Raw genomic sequence first — 16,507 nt, 5'->3', positions numbered from 1 at the left:
CGAGATATACTGCACGGCACATAAACCAATACTTTCAGCCTTTACATTTCCAACCCAGTCTAAGCTCCAGAAGTTTGACTCGTCATGCTCTGAGCAGCATCTCTAGTATGGCCTTTGCTGGATGAGCCCTTGTATGGCCCTGCAGATACACCCAGTATGCCAACATGAGCTTGGTCCGTCTTACTCTCAGAGGTTCTTCCCCCATTGCAACTGGAGAGGTCTTAAACGCCCCACAACATATCCTGAGTCCTTTAGCCTGCTCCACATCCAGCTTCTTAAGGTGACTTTCTGCTGCTGACATATATGCAACAGTCCCATAATCTAATCTGGCTCTCATCATGGTTTTATATACATTTAATAGAGACTTCCTGGTTGCACCCCAATCACGACCTGATAAGCATCTCAGGAGGTTTATAACATCTTTACACTTATCTTTTGTCCTCTCAATGTGCTGCCTCCAGGTAAGCTTTTCATCAAACAGCACTCCCAAAAAACAAATGATTTTTAACTTGCTCCAGCTCCATATATCTTCATTGATACTTCTTTGTGGCATTTTGCAAAACATATCACTTGAGTTTTTGCAACTGATAGCTTAAACCCCCACCTATCTGCCCACTCCTCCACTGTGTCAACTGCTGCCTGCAGCTTCTTCTGCAGATATTTCTGATTCCGCCCCTTACCCATAATGCCCCATCATCAGCAAATAATGATTTACGTATTCCTCCCCCCACCTCCTCAAAGGTGTCATTAATCATCCAGTTAAATAATATTGGACTGTGGCATTTCATTTTCAACCATATATAATGGCGAGTACTCTTTCCCTATTCTGACCTCTATCGTCCCCCCAAACAGGAAGCCCAGCACCCAGTTATATATCTTCCCTCCCACTCCAATTTATCCAGTTTGATTAGCAGGCCTTCTTTCCACAACATGTCATACTCTTTCTCTATGTTAAAAAACACTTTAAACCACTATCTCTTTATATGTCTGTGCTTTCCTGATTTTTGATTCTAAGCACAATACTGAGTCCATTGTATTTCTCCCTTTACGAAACCCATTCTGATACCAAGATAATAAATCTCTACTTTCTATGAAATACATCAACCTCTCTGTTACCATCTTTTCCATAATTTTCCCTAATTGAGATGTGAGAGCATTTGGTCTGTAGTTTGACGGGTCTAATGCAACTTTACCTGGTTTTAAAACTGGCACTATAACCAAGTGCTTCCATGCAGCAGGAATCTCCCCTAACTCCCATACTTTAATTAATTTCAATATTACCTCTAGTAACCTGTCATCCACGTTATCTAACATACAGTAGCAAATGTCATCTTTCCCTGGCACTGACTGCCGGGTGCTGGGAATGGCCCTCCTTAACTCATACATACTGAATGGAAGATCCAGATTCTCTTCCGTTGTTGTTTTTTTCTTGTTAACCCATGTATTTTGTGCCAGCACAGTACTCCTTTGCTGCTTAGCCTCTGCTGATAGATTTTCTGAACTATGAACTTTAATTAGTGTTTTCAGCCAATAGCAAATCTGTTTCTACTCAGTTCTTGAAAGAGTCCCCAATTAGCTTTATCAATTTTCCATCTTGGCAATCTCATGTCTTCCTCCCGTTGCAACTCTACCCCAATCTTAATAATGATTGGATAGTGGTCACTACCCAATAATGTTTCATTTAGCATCTCCCAAGCAGTGATACCTGCTATTTAATTTGACATGATCGTTAAATCAGTCATACTCTCCTTATTTTGCATACAGTCATACCTTGTTCCCCTCCCATCATTTACACATACTAATCCTTTATCTTCTATAAATTCTTGTACTATTGAGCCATTTGCATCAGTCCTCTCACTCCCCCATAGAGTGCTATGTGCATTAAAATCTCCGCACCACACTACTTTCCCCTGCACTTCCCCCATCACCATGTTCAATATATCTACACTTAATTTGTTGCATGGATTATAGTAATTAATCATTGCTAGCTCATATTTGCCTTTCCAAATCTTTATCGTTAAGGACTCACATTCTCTCCCTAATTGAACAGTACTGAACCTTGTTCCATTTCTAACAAAAATGGCCACCCCACCACCTTTCCCCATCTTCCTGTCATTCCTTATAGCCGTATATCCTTGTATTATGAAATCCCATTGCGCTCTCAGCCATGTTTCTTGAACACAAATTATAATGGGTTTATCCTGCAGACCTGAGGCAAACTTCTTAAGCTCTTGCCCATTAGCTTCAAGACCTCTTGCATTCCACTGCAATATACTTATGACCATGATGATCCACCACCCCATAAAGTTGATTGTGACGGTGTCTGCTAACTGGGTGAGCCTCCTTTCAATACATCCTCCCCTTCCTCCTACCCAATGGCCTCAACTCCCAGATATTTCTCTGCTGCTTTCACTGTTATTTAGATTTTTGTTGTTGTTGTTTTTGTTTGCGCAGTACAATTAATAACATCAAACATGAACAGTATAAACTGCCTTTTCTCCACAATCAGCCTGTCCTCTTTAACTCTTCTACATCCCTCACATGCTCTCATTTCACGCCTGTCTGCCATCTTAACACTACTGCCGTTTGGCTGCATTCCCACCTTTCTGACCGCTTCCGTGTATGTGACCCCTTGGGATGTTTTCACTGGCTGCACCTCTTCTGCTCTCTTACTGACTTCACACCCTCTATATGCAGAAGTATGCCCCCTTCGCAGTTGCAGCACTTGAGTTTAGCTCCTCTCTCACATTTCCCATACTCACGCTCCCCTGCACACCTCCCACACCTCTGTTTACCCTTGCATACTGCCGCTACATGCCCAATTTCTGACATTTGAAGCACCTCAGCGGCGGAGGAACATAGAGTCTAACATCATAGCCCATATATCCGATAAACACTTTATCAGGGATTCGATCCTCATCAAACATAACCAACGCAGACAGACTGTCACATTTTTGGCCCTCACAAGTAGTTTTCAGGCGTCTGACTTCCCCCACTCTTGCACCTTTCACATTTCCATATCTGTTCAGTAGACACACTAAGGGGACTCCCAAAAATCCCCACTCCTCGAGTGAGACCCCCACCCTTAGCTATCGTTGCTTTAACTCTCTACCCCTCAATCTTATTCAGTCTAATCGCTTTCCCTAGTTGTGCGCTGTTTCTGCAAAGAATCAATAGTGCTCCACTGCGCAGAACTTTTGCACACTTTACCTCTCCCACTAGACCATTTATCCCCTTGGTAAGGAGAACCGGGTTCCAATCACCGAACAAAGCACCTTCTTGTTCCAGTCTGATGATTACCTTATGCTCTTCCTCATCCCCTCTCGCTTGCTCATTATCTTTCGTTTCTTCCGACATTGAGCTCCTTCCTTTCTGCCCCACTTAATTGTGTTTTCGCCTGGCTTTCCCCATTTTCACTTGCCTCCAACTTTCATTTCTCCCACCACCTAGCTCTATTCCCAACTCATTTCCTGATCTGTCACCTCCGTCTGCCACATCCTGTCCATTCACTGTCCAGTCGTGCCTACTCTGCCAATCTCCTCCCTTGACATCAGAAGATTCTGGCTTCTCTTTGGGAAGTGTACGCATTACGTCATTATGTACCAACGTGCAAGGCAGAGGCACATTTCATGAGGGTTTATCTCAGTAGCCTACACTTTTCGTCGTATTCAGCCTGTTCTTAACATTTAGGAATCACAGAAGGCATTAACCCACATTCGGTTTGGCCATGAAAGAAGCTGCTTTCCTCTCTCTCTCTGTTTGGTGTGCTAAAGTAGATCACATCACTCCAGTTGTTATATCTGTACACAGGCTTCCTGTCGGTCAAAGAACAAACTTCAAAACTCTAAGCTTTTTTTTTTTACTTTTTATTAGGAAATAAAAAGATGAACAGATTCTCTCTCTCTCTCTCTCTCTATAAATATATATATGAATAGATATTATACATAATCAGTGGTGCGTCACCATCTGTCACCAAAACTTGTACAGTACCCAGCACCACAGACAACAAATTGAGACATGTATTTCAGCTCTTCCTCTTACAAACCTGGTCAATATCTATATTATGGTCTATTAATAAACTCAAGTAAGACAGACCCTTTACATTTACATCTGCTGTGTATTACATATCATACAGTATGAATAGGTACATCAATCATGATTATTGATCCTTAGGCATTTTAAAACATTGCTGTTGTGTATTTCTGGAACATAAAAGATTTTAGATTACTTCTCGGTCTGCAATACTGTTTGGGTCGGTTGTGCTCGTCAAGTGGCATTTGCATTTATGCAAGGACTCAAACATTTTCAAGCAGAACACTGCATTGTAAAGAGAGGTTCAATGTTACTCACTTTCAATCAAATACCTGTTGGTCCTTTTTCATCTTCATGTCACAAAAAGCATGAAGTTACCGACATGCCTTTTTGCCGTGTTGCTGAAGGTGAACTTTTCTCTTAAACTTTTTGCCACACCTTGTACACATGAATGGCCGCTCCCCTGTATGAACCCTCATGTGTTGTTTAAGATCGTTGGTTAATCTAAAGCCTTTGTTGCAAACCTCGCACAAGAATGGACGCAGCCGGATATGTACAGTTCTACGATGAGATATCAAATTGGATTGCCTCTTGTAACAAACACCACAGTCTTCACACTTGAACGGCCTTTCCTCTTGATGGTGAACCATGTGACACTTGAGCTGAGCTGCAGTCGGCCAGCCTTTCCCACAGGTTTCACAGAGGTACGGCTCTTCTCCTGTGTGTTTATACAGATGCCATTTCAGATATATTTTTTGATAGAATTTCTTTCCGCACACTGGGCATGGATAACCACCTGTGTGCCTCACCATGTGTGCTTTCAGGCCTTGTTTTGCACTGAACTGTTTTCCACAGTGGAAACAAACATTGGGGCGCTCGTCTCTGTGCTTTTTCATGTGCAGAGTCAGATAAACACGTAATCTGAAGCTTTGCCCGCATGTTTCACAAACATGTGGTGTTATACATGCGCGTTTTTTTTCATGAACTTTTAGTCTTTGTTTCGAGAAACATTTCTTGCAGTTGGCGCACTGGTACAACTTCCTATTTTGCTGATGTCGAACCAATTCAGACAACCTCACAAACGTTCTCTTGCACAACGTGCAGGGGTATGAGTCGGTAACTTTATGAGACTTGGAATAATGTTCTTTCATATGGACAATTTTTGAAAAGTTCTTCTCACACATGCTGCATTTCAAGTTGCAAGTTTTTGCCTGGGAAGCATTTGCATCATCTGCAGAGCTTGGAGTTTTTGTAGTTTCAGAACTTGTCTCGTCACAGCTCCCACTGGTATTGTCAGCTGATTGGAAATCACACCCATTGATAACAGAGGAATTTGGTTTTGTTTGCTTTGTCCTTTGCAAAGCTCTGTTGGAACATTTACTCTGGTGCTTCTCAAAGCTCTTATGGTAGGTAAAAACCTGGTCACAATTCTGACACTTCACTGTTGATTTACACGCCTGCACAGCCTGAGAGTTGGCAGGTCCACCTGTGATAGCTGGGACCTGACTTGTACCACTTGAAACAACTGGATTCTCCAGTTTGCTTTTCTTTGCGTTGCTGAGGGGATTGTCCTGTGAATGTTGCTGTGAAACTCTGTATTTATCTTCTTGATGTGTCTCACAGTCTTTGAAGTTGTCAAAGTCTTTTTGTTCAATGTGGCATCTCATGTGACTCATCAAGTCAGCAGAACAGCTAAAGACTTCCCGACATACGGAGCATTGTTTGACGCGACTGCTCCTTTTATATGTTTGCTGTTGAGGTGACTCTAAAGATTCCTGGGGTACAACATTTGAAGGTCCAGTGTCAGTTTCACCGGGGGGAGACTCTTTGGTTGTATCAGCAGGGTTTAGTTTGGAGTGATGAGCTGAGCTTGTGGAACACTGTTGGTCCTTCTCTGCTTGTTGTTCACTACTGACCACGCAAATCTTCTGGTGTTTGTCAAAGTTCTTTTGATAAGTGTAAACCTTGCCACAAACTTGACAAACAAGATCACAGTTATCATCAGACTGCTCAAAGTCTAGAAGTCTACTCAAATTCGGTGGGCTACGTGTTGTGGCACTTGTCAGTGGTGGAAGCTCAGCTTCACTTCTAGAATCATTATTATCATCAATACAAGTCTCTTGTTTAACATGTACATGTATCTTGTTGGTCGCAGAATTTGACCGACTCATTTTGTTTGTCAAGCCATCATGATGGGTAGTCTTGTGCTTTTTTAGTTTCTTAAGGGTACCAAAATCTTTGCCACAGTCAAGACACTTGAAGGTTTTGGAGGATTTCCGACTGCCAGTTTTCACATGGTTGTACGACTCACTTTCATCAAAAGGTTGAAGTATTACTTCAATAGAAGCCCCCTGGTCTTCAGCCAGATCATTAGCTTGTTGTTGTCCATTTATTTCTATGTTCCACATTAATTCTGATTTAATCTCCACTAAGTTTTCTTTTTTAATATTTTCTGACTCACTGGCAAGCAAGTTATCCATCTGCGAGTCTTGTGATACACATGACGATTCAGATTTGACCCGTGTGTCTCCTTCATCATTGTCCACCTTTGGTAGGCGACAAGACAGGCTGGAAAGGATGCAATCGTCAGCTGAGAAAGGTGAAGCTGAAGACAAAGCAAATTATTTTTATTTACTTAAAGTTAATAATATGAAAGTCAATCAGGTAATGTGTGAAAAGTCATTAAAGTTGTACCTTGTAGAACTTTGTGCCCATGGTCTTTGTGATGCTGAATGAGGGTATTCAGGGGCTCAGGTTGATTCATTAATTCAAAACACTCTTTCAAGACAGAAGGGGACTGACTGAGCCACAGTGAAGTCTTGAAATGAAACAGAACAGTTCGAATCAACGTCAGACATTATAATAAACAAAACCTGTCCGTGCATTTCAGGAGTTTTGTCGTCATAAATAATGTTTTCGTTGAGTACTTTTACACCAGTTAATGATTAATTTTTTTTTTATCTTTCCGCGAATCTAACCGCAAATATATGCACCAATGTAAATTACTTAACTAACTTGAGTTTACAAATGCGGGCGGCTGTAGCTCAGTGGGTAGAGCTGAGGACTAGTGAGCGGAAGGTCGCTGGTTCGAATCCCTGGCTCCCCAGGGCGGGACTGAGTTACAAGCCGAAGCATCCTTGAGCAAGATGCTGAACCCCAACCCCAACACTGCTCCTGATGTGCAGTTGGCACCTTCGTGGCAGCCACTGCCATCAGTAAGGGCCCTGCGATGAGCTGGCGACTCATCCAGGGAGTACCCTGGCCTTCGCCCATAGAGTCACTGGATTTGGCCCCAGTACCCCCGCTCCACCTTGAAAAAAGGTGGTATAAAAGCGGTAACATCACCCGCAACCCGCATGGATAAAGCGGAAGAAAACGGAACGGAACGGAGTTTATAAATGCACAAAAACTGCAACTGCTTTTTTTTTATTCATTTGTTTTAGGATTACTGTTTGTAATTTACATACTTGTTCTAGGTTTGGAACAGGCAGCAACGTCTGTAGATTGAGGAGGAATTTCTTCATCAGAGCCTGTAGGGCTGAGTCATATTCAGTGCCGAACACTGTCGGGAAGATTTTCTAAAGAATAAAGAGAAAAGTATTCATTACATTTCACAAAATACTGCAACCCCCCTTTGACACCAGTACAGAAGTAAATCATCGCATTAAGGCCGTCATCCAATCAATCAAATGACATTTAACCAACAAAAATTGAATCAGCATGTAGTAATAATCAATTATATTGTTCCTACAAACCAACCTGATAAAAGATATCCTTCTGGCATTGATCATCCATTAGAGTGTCAACAAGCTCCAGGAAGTTCATCACTGAGGCTTCCACCTCAGTGCTAGTATTCTAAAAAATGCAGATAAAAAGGTCATTAACAAATGAAAATGACACAAAGAGCAATGGTAGATCAACAAGAGCACGTACCTTGTTGTCCTGGTTTTTAATGTAGGTGTTTATTCTGCTCAAATGACACTGGATGGCCTGAAGGTTTGCAAGATCATCACTGTGGCATAACTCTAGCACCACCTGTGCATCAACAGACAGAACAAGGCTTTATTTAACAACTACAAGTCAGTTTGGCATCATCTGAAAACCTCCCCAAGTAGTAACATGTCAGAGAATGGGATGAGTTGAGTTGTTCAGTTATTCTAAAAAGAAAATCATTCTTTTTGTACGAAGTTAGCAATTAGCCCAAAGTAAAAGCTGGCTTACTCAATGTAGTGTTGATGATGTTTGATTTACTCATGCCATATACTAAATCTTACATTACAATATATCGTTATGCCTCTTGAATTTCAGGATTTTATAGTTGTAGTGGGTTAAGGTGGATGTTTTGTTTTTACTATTTTGTCTAGGCTAACTGCACAAAAATTATTATTGCATTATAAATTAATTTGCAGAGATCTGTCTTGATTGTTTACCCAGAGATACCCAGAGCCCCAAAATGACACGTTGTCACTGCTTATAATATATTTTTCATCGTCCAAAATTCAAAATGAATTTCAGTAGATTAATTTCAATAGATTAATTTTAGATGGTTCCCTGCTCCAACATACCTGATTCATATAATCAGACAGGTGTGTTTGGAAGTTCAAAACATGAAGGGCAGAGGGCCAACAGGACTAGAAGCCCAAGGGCGTTTTCACACCTGCCTTGTTTAGTTCGGTTGAATCGAACACTGGAGCGTTTACCCCCTTTGTTCAGTTCGTTTGGGAAGGTGCGAACACATCAATCGCACTTGGGTGCAGACCAAAAACAACCGAACCGAGACCCTGTTGAAGAGGTGGTCTCAGAAGAGCTTGTGTTTGTCTCTTTTTTGAGATTTGTGTGCTGGTGTCAACACGTAGTGTTTTATTCTGAAAAGTAACCAGATGTTATATTGTTGTTGTTTCAGTGCTTGACTTCCTGTCTGCTCGGTGCTAAATTCAGCTGAATTGCTGCGCCGTTTTCGAAATTCAGAGAGCAGTTTCGGTCTGCTTGTAAATGCTGCCGTGTGAACACAAACCAAACTCGAGGCAACATGCAACATTGCAACAAGTTGGTCCCTGATTCGGACCAGAGCAAACAAACTGAAACTGTGAAAACGCCCTAATTTATAAAAAAAGACGTGATTAATTTCGATCTAAAGTACAACCACAATTGAGTAGTTATTCATCAATGTTTACTTTGAGGATCGTATATCTAGTATACATTAAAGTAAATTCTAGACCAGCGGTCCTCAATAGGCGGCCCCCGGGCCGCATCCGTCCCGCCGGCCTCCTGTTTGTGGCCCCCGTACTGTTATTCCTTCACCATGTGTTTTGTTTGGGTCAGCACGTGTACACCGGGACTTGTCTCCATGCCAACGATACAAAGACAACTGGGTCACTCACCGCTGCGATCGCAACTTTTAACTTTCACTTTCGTTTTCGGAGCAGTCTCCGGTGGCAAGAGATTGAAATGGCGTGTTCCAAGTAAACTGCTATAATAAAGTGGACAGTGAGAATCGGCAACTTATAGAAGTAGGAACTTAAAACTTCTATTCATTCTCCCTCAAACCAGGACAGAAGTCACGGATCTGACAGTGCAGCAGTGACACACACTTACGATGTTTAACATGTTTTAGCAAGTCTCATCATACTTTATCACCTGTAGCGTAACGGACGGGGAGTTCCTCCCGGCGAATACCCAAGAGTCATTGCGCCACAGTCCACAAGGGGCGTTACAATATGCCAGGACAAGCTGTGATGAAGATTTCCAGTTTGAAACGGCTTTATGAGACGAAGCATAGGAATTTTGAAGAGACATTTCCTCAAAGTTCAGAGATAAGCACAACACAAATAAATGCACTGAAATCGTCATATCAAGCTGCAAGCAGGATTCTTGTCACATCTATGTCACAATGAAATAAAATAATGCATGATGAAGTGATGGACACAATGTCTGAAGGCAAACAAAAAGAGGAAATATTCAACTATGTATTTTGATTTATGTTAAAATGGAAATTACATTTTATTTTTGTTCGTATTTTGTTGTTTAGAATGAAAAGGACATTTTGTTTTGAATATTACAGTATTATTGCATGTGGCCTGGCCGACCTCAATACATGGACCTTTGAGTCATTGAAAAAAATCTTTGTGGCCCTTTAAGATTTGTATTTGAGTACCCCTGTTCTAGACTAGATTGAAGGGATTTTCCTGCTGGTTATGTAGAGGTATTGCAGTTTGGGACACATACAACTTGTGTCCAAGCGTGTGGTGAGCTTTCAATGAGCTTATGGAAAATATGCAGCAGAGACAGACTCCCATTGAGTGTTTTGGTTTTATGTGTCAGCCCACTATCTAGTATACTTGACAATAATGTGTTGCCTGGCTTCAATCCCCTCTACCATCGTTGAGATCTTCCAAAAAGTTTGATTTTGTCTTTTGTTCCATCTCTTTTCCTGACTATTTGCTAATTTGTAAAAACATATAAGGGGAAATCACACGACAGGGTGAGGTCATTATTTTTTGTTGATTTAAGATTTAGTGATCGCAGGTGCGCAGTTTCCAGATTCGATTATTTTTAACCCAGCATTTTTTATGAATCCAACTCAAGCACACTTTCACACTCAAGCTCCATTATTTGTATTTTTGGTATCTAGCAGCATTATTAAGACATCTTGTATCTTTTTCTAACCTTTGCATGTAGACCCACAACTAGCTGTACTTTCTCTGTGTCGGTGAGCAGTTCAGGGACCGTCTCCAGCACTGTGCTGATGAACTCCTCCAGCAGACCATAGTGCACCACATCTCCCTGCTTCACTATCTCCCACAGAGCCGTAGACACAAGCTGCAGAGGAGGGACGATGAGACGGAGGGAGGAAAGGGGGAGGAAGCCTGAAGGAAACACATTTTAAAACTGTCATTTCAGTTTTTATCACGTGTGTAAATAAAACCATACATTTTCCGTTAACGGGGGCGGCTGTGGCTCAGTGGGTAGAGCTGAGGACTAGTGACCAGAAGGTCACTGGTTCAAATCCCTGGCTCCCCTGGGCGGGACTGAGCTACAAGCCGAAGCATCCTTGAGCAAGATGCTGAACCCCAACACTGCTCCTGATGTGCAGTTGGCACCTTCGTGGCAGCCACTGCCATCAGTAAGGGCCCTGCGATGAGCTGGCGTCTCATCCAGGGAGTACCCTGGCCTTCGCCCATAGAGCCACTGGATTTGGCCCCAGTATCCCCGCTCCACCTTGAAAAAGGTGGTATAAAAGCGGTAACATCACCCGCGACCCGCATGGATAAAGCGGAAGAAAACGAACGAACGAACGAACGAATTTTCCGTTAACATTAGCCTGTCACTTACCCTAAAACATCACTCTCTGACGCCATTTTCTTATCTTCCCTGAGGGCAAATACGAGCTGAACTAAGGTAAAGTCAGCTGAGTGTTAAACACTCACCATGGTCTGTTATTATCGTGCTTAATTTGGCGTTCTAGACACATCATTTAAGCCTTGAATGTGGTTTTTCGCCAACACCGCAGCCTGCCCGCCCCACAAAAATCACTGGAACATGGAAGCTACGTTACGTCCTACTGTTGGAAGTGTACGCAGCGTGTCAATTACGTACAAACACACAATGCTGATGCATGTACGCAACTCCCTAAATATTCTGTATCCATCAATTTTTTAACCATTTTAGATTTTAATATCATTACTGTACTATTTCATTTGATGGTCCTGTATAATGTTCTTGATAGCCCTGTAAATGTCTCATGTCTACTCATGTTGTTCTCATGCTAACTTAGTTTGAATCACGAATGACATCCGCCCTTAAATCTTAGAATCTTGGCTATTTTAGGAATGTTAATAATACATCAATAAATAATAGTAATCAGAACAACCTGTGATAGTATTTTGTAAACTTTTAAACGTCCGATTGCTCTTTCAACATGAATTCTTACATGTGCAATCCGTCTAGTGCATGTCACCTGTAGGGCGGGAATTGGTTTTATCAATCCAATTCCTTATCAATTCTCATATCGATTCCTGAGTAGTTCATTGAGTGGCAAAAAAAGGAGTTCTACACAGTCTTCTGCACCAAAAGCAAGTTTGGTAAAGTTGGAAATATATATCCAACGTGCTTCCACACGGTTGCCTTGAACCCTGGTGGCGAGAGAATCGGCCGCTCTGCTGTTGCCATTTTGCAAAGAAACTAACATTACTGCTCCGTTTGTTGTGGTCCCACTCACTAAACAGTCCGGGCGATGTGCGCTAAGGTTCCGGTAACGTGTTTTTTTGTTCCGGTCTTGCGGCAAAGCATCAACATTAATTAATTGATGCCAAATCATCACGTGACGCATCGCGATGCATTGCCACATCGATGAATTGCACCCACCTCTAATTCAGTGTAGTGTCACCAAAATCACTCCACACATCAATGGTCTCCTGCTGGTTATTCTACAACTGTTTGTTTGGAAAATGTGCTTTGCCATTATTTCGAGTAATTTCTATTGGGAAAAAAGTCCAATAACTTCACTATTATTCAGTGTAGTGTGCCCAAAATTAGTTCAACCACCATAACTGTTTTGTTTATACTACAACTGCTAGTTTGAGAAAGAAGGTTTTTCTATCATTTTGAGGAGTTTCTATTGGGAGAAATATTCAATAACTTCACTATTATTCAATGTAGTGTCATCAAAATCACTCCACACATCAATGGTCTCCTGCTGGTTATTCTACAACTGAAAAATGAGCACTGCAGGTAGAGCTTAATTAAAAGTTGCTCCTGATTGGCTGGTGAGTTAGTCACGTAATGCATCCTTCATTTGATTGGTTCAAAGGAAGTGGCCATCAGGCAGCCATGACATTATACAGTTGTAGTATAACCAACAGGAGATCATTGATGTGTGGAACGTTTTTGGTGACACTACACTGAATAATAGTGAAGTTATTGAATATTTCTCCCAATAGAAATTCCTCCTTCCTTCCTTCCTTTCTGATAGAAAAACCTTCTTTATCAAACTAGCAGTTGTAGTATAACCAACAGGGAGACCCCTGGTGGTTGAACTAATTTTGGGCACACTACACTGAGTAACAGTGAAGTTATTGGACATTTTCCCAATAGAAATTCCTCAAAATTACAGCAAAGCACATTTTTCCAAACAAACAATTGTAGTATAACGAGCAGGAGACCATCGATGTGTGCGGTGATTTTGGTGACACTACACTGAATAATAGTCAAGTTATTGAATATTTTTTGGTGTTGCACTTTGTAGACAGTCCCTGCGCCCTCGTCTCACAGACGGCTGACTGTCCAGCCCGGAGGAGCGCTCGTTTTGATGAAAATACGGTTGTAGCTCGTTGTCTACCTTACTACGGTAGTAAAGAGTCGTCGTTTAAGTTTTATCAGTGTTTCGCTCATGAGTTATTGATCCGGGAAGTTCGAATCTGTGAATATATTTCCAAAACTACCGAAGTTCGGTAAAGTTGGAAAGATATTCACAGATTCGAACTTCCGGGATCAATAAATCTGAAGTGAAACGTTTTTCAAACACAAGCGATGCCTCTGTCCCTCCGAAATAGCATAGACTACGAGCTACAAGGACCAAAACCATGATTTTTTTTTAAATAAGCCGTCCTCCGAGCTCGACGGACAACATTGATCTCTATGCGCAGCCGGCAGCCGGGCGAGTGCGCAGGGACCGTCTGCAAATTGCAAGACAAGGGCAAGACCCTGCAAACAAAAATCAATAACTCCACTGTTATACAGTACAGACACTCCAAAATCACTAAACACACCAAGGGTCTCCTCATGGTCATACTACAACAGCTGTTTTGTGAAAATGTGCCTTTTTAGAATTTTTGTGATTTTTTTGTTGGTATTAATCATTAATATCTACCAATATTAATCAATAACTCCACTGTTATACAGTACAGACACTCCAAAATCACTGCACACACCAAGGGTCTCCTAGTGGTTATACTACAACAGCTGTTTTGTGAAAATGTGCCTTTTTAGAATTTTAGTGATTTTTTGTTGGTATTAATCATTCATATCTACCAATATTAATCAATAACTCCACTGTTATACAGTACAGACACTCCAAAATCACTAAACACACCAAGGGTCTCCTCATGGTCATACTACAACAGCTGTTTTGTGAAAATGTGCCTTTTTAGAATTTTGGAGATTTTTTTTATAGTATAAATCATTAATATCCACCAATATCAATCAATAGCTTCACTGTTATACAGTATGGAGACTCCAAAGTCACTACACACACCAAGGGTCTCCTCATGGTCATACTACACCTGTTAGTTTGGACTAATGTAGTTTGACATAATTTTGACGAATTTCTATTGGGAAAAATGTCCAGTAGGTTCACTGTTATTCAGGGCAGTGTCACCAAAATCACTCCAAACATCCACGGTTTGGACAAATGTGCTCCTGCATAATTTGGGGGAATTTTCATTGAGAATAATAGTCAATAACTTGACTCAGATTCACTATAGTGTCCTCAAAATCACTCCACGCATCCATGGTCTCCTGTTGGTTATACTACACCTCGAAGTTTGGAAGACATGTGCATCCTTCATCTGACTGGTTCAAAGGCAGTGGCCATGAGGTGGCCATGACATTACACAGTTGTAGTACAACCAACAGGGAGCCTAATTGGTGGTTGAACTAATTGTTGGGTCACCACACTGATAACAGTGAACTTATTGGACCTTTTTCCCGATAGAAATTCCTCAAAATTATGGCAAAGCACATCAGTCAAAACTAACAGGTGTAGTATAACCAGCAGGAGACCATGGATGCGTGGAGTGATTTTGAGAACATTACACTGAATAACAGTGAAGTTATTGAATATTTCTTCCAATAGAAATTCCTCAAAATGATAGAAACCCCTTATTTCTCAAACTATCAGTTGTAGTATAACCAACAGGAGACCATTAATGTGTGGAGTGATTTTGAGGACACTATAGTGAATCTGAGTCAAGTTATTGACTATTATTCTCAATGAAAATTCCCCCAAATTATGCAGGAGCACATTTGTCCAAACCGTGGATGTTTGGAGTGATTTTGGTGACACTGCCCTGAATAACAGTGAACCTATTGGACATTTTTCTCAATAGAAATTCGTCAAAATTATGTCAAAGTACATTAGTCCAAACTAACAGGTGTAGTATGACCATGAGGAGACCCTTGGTGTGTGTAGTGGCTTTGGAGTCTCCATACTGTATAACAGTGAAGCTATTGATTGATATTGGTGGATATTAATAATTTATACTATTAAAAAAATCACCAAAATGATAAAAAGGCACATATTGACAAAACAGCTGTTGTAGTATGACCAGGAGGAGACCCTTGGTGTGTGCAGTGACTTTGGAGTGTCTGTACTGTATAACAGTGGAGTTATTGATTTTTGTTTGCAGGGTCTTGCCCTTGTCTTGCAATTTGCAGACGGTCCCTGCGCACTCGCCCGGCTGCCGGCTGCGCATAGAGATTAATGTTGTCCGTCGAGCTCGGAGGACGGCTTATTTTTTTTAAAAATCGGGGTTTTGGTCCTTGTAGCTCGTAGTCTATGCTATTTCGGAGGGACAGAGGCATCGCTTGTGTTTGAAAAACGTTTCACTTCAGATTTATTGATCCCGGAAGTTCGAATCTGTGAATATCTTTCCAACTTTACCGAACTCTTTAAGTTACTCAAAAAGTCACCATGTTATTTTTTTCCCCCAATTGTATGTCTGCACAAGACTGTGAACATGAACATATTCAACTCAAACATACTGAGCAACTCCTTGACAAGATATAGTAATATATATAGTATATAGAAAATATAGTCTAAATAAATTAGACTGATACAATAAGCAATAAAAAAAAAAACAAAAAAAAAACTTTTAACACTTGAACATGCTAAATTACGGCTTAACACTCCTTTTCTTTATTTTAATGTCAACGTTACCATCGTCAGCGGAGGTACCAGTGGAGCTTGTTTGGCCAGCAGCAACGTTAGCACTCGTACGCAGGCGGTCGAAAACATGACATCCTTGGTACTTAATTCCATGCTGGGTGGACAAATGTTTTAGCATGTTGCTGGTAACTGCACCCTTACACGATATTACAGCATTGCACTGATTGCACACTGCAGAAATCGCATCTTGTTTGGTGAAATGCAGCCAGGCTATAGATCGTTTCCTCCTCTTCATGATGCTGCCTCGCGGATGAAGTTCTAAGTTGTCGCAGAGCGTGTGACGCAAATGTCCCGCGACGCAAAATTTCAGGAAAACCGGAAAACCTCGTGCAGGCAAGGGAAATGAGAGAATCGTTAATAAGAATCGATAACGTTGGAGGTTTACAATCGAGTCTCTTTAGGAAACTTGGAGCAGATGGGGAAACTGTTTTTAATATGCGCACGCTTCTATATCTGTATTCTTGGGTTAAAACAAAGACATTGGTGGACTATCTTCACAAAACAGGGTTGCAGGTTTTTGGGCTTGTTGTT

General features: G+C 41.3%; 2 protein-coding genes across 3 annotated transcripts in view; one reads left to right on the top strand and one right to left on the bottom strand.

The window, feature by feature from the left end:
* Positions 1 to 16,507, top strand: part of LOC115573074 (phosphatase and actin regulator 1-like) — a 91,519-nt gene that overhangs the window by 34,523 nt on the left and 40,489 nt on the right. The window lies entirely within an intron of this gene.
* Positions 3,864 to 16,252, bottom strand: LOC115573072 (zinc finger protein 665-like). Of its 2 annotated transcripts, XM_030403692.1 has the most exons (7): positions 15,968 to 16,252; positions 10,699 to 10,898; positions 7,966 to 8,067; positions 7,792 to 7,887; positions 7,500 to 7,610; positions 6,727 to 6,850; positions 3,864 to 6,637 (listed from the first exon to the last, which is right to left on the bottom strand). In XM_030403692.1, the coding sequence occupies exons 1-7, from the start codon at positions 16,209 to 16,211 to the stop codon at positions 4,407 to 4,409; spliced, it is 3,108 nt and encodes a 1,035-aa protein (XP_030259552.1). In that variant the 5' UTR covers positions 16,212 to 16,252; the 3' UTR covers positions 3,864 to 4,406. The 2 variants fall into 2 exon arrangements, with proteins under 2 accessions (XP_030259552.1, XP_030259550.1); XM_030403690.1 differs by lacking the exon at positions 10,699 to 10,898 and having other exon boundaries at positions 15,968 to 16,233.

Source organism: Sparus aurata, chromosome 21 (genome assembly GCF_900880675.1).
Source record: "Sparus aurata chromosome 21, fSpaAur1.1, whole genome shotgun sequence".
NCBI classification, from domain to species: domain Eukaryota; kingdom Metazoa; phylum Chordata; class Actinopteri; order Spariformes; family Sparidae; genus Sparus; species Sparus aurata.
The sequence above is the reverse complement of the archived record's forward strand: the minus strand, read 5'-3'. Positions and strand labels throughout refer to the sequence as shown.

What these genes read in the sequence shown, in the direction of transcription:
- LOC115573072 (XM_030403692.1), bottom strand. Translation starts at nt 16,211, where the DNA reads ATGAAGAGGAGGAAACGATCTATAGCCTGGCTGCATTTCACCAAACAA. An exon ending in AGAAGGATATCTTTTATCAG is followed by an intron (nt 7,611 to 7,791) that starts GTTGGTTTGTAG and finishes TTTATTCTTTAG; the next exon opens with AAAATCTTCCCGACAGTGTT. An exon ending in CTGTTCCAAACCTAGAACAA is followed by an intron (nt 6,851 to 7,499) that starts GTATGTAAATTA and finishes TTTCATTTCAAG; the next exon opens with ACTTCACTGTGGCTCAGTCA.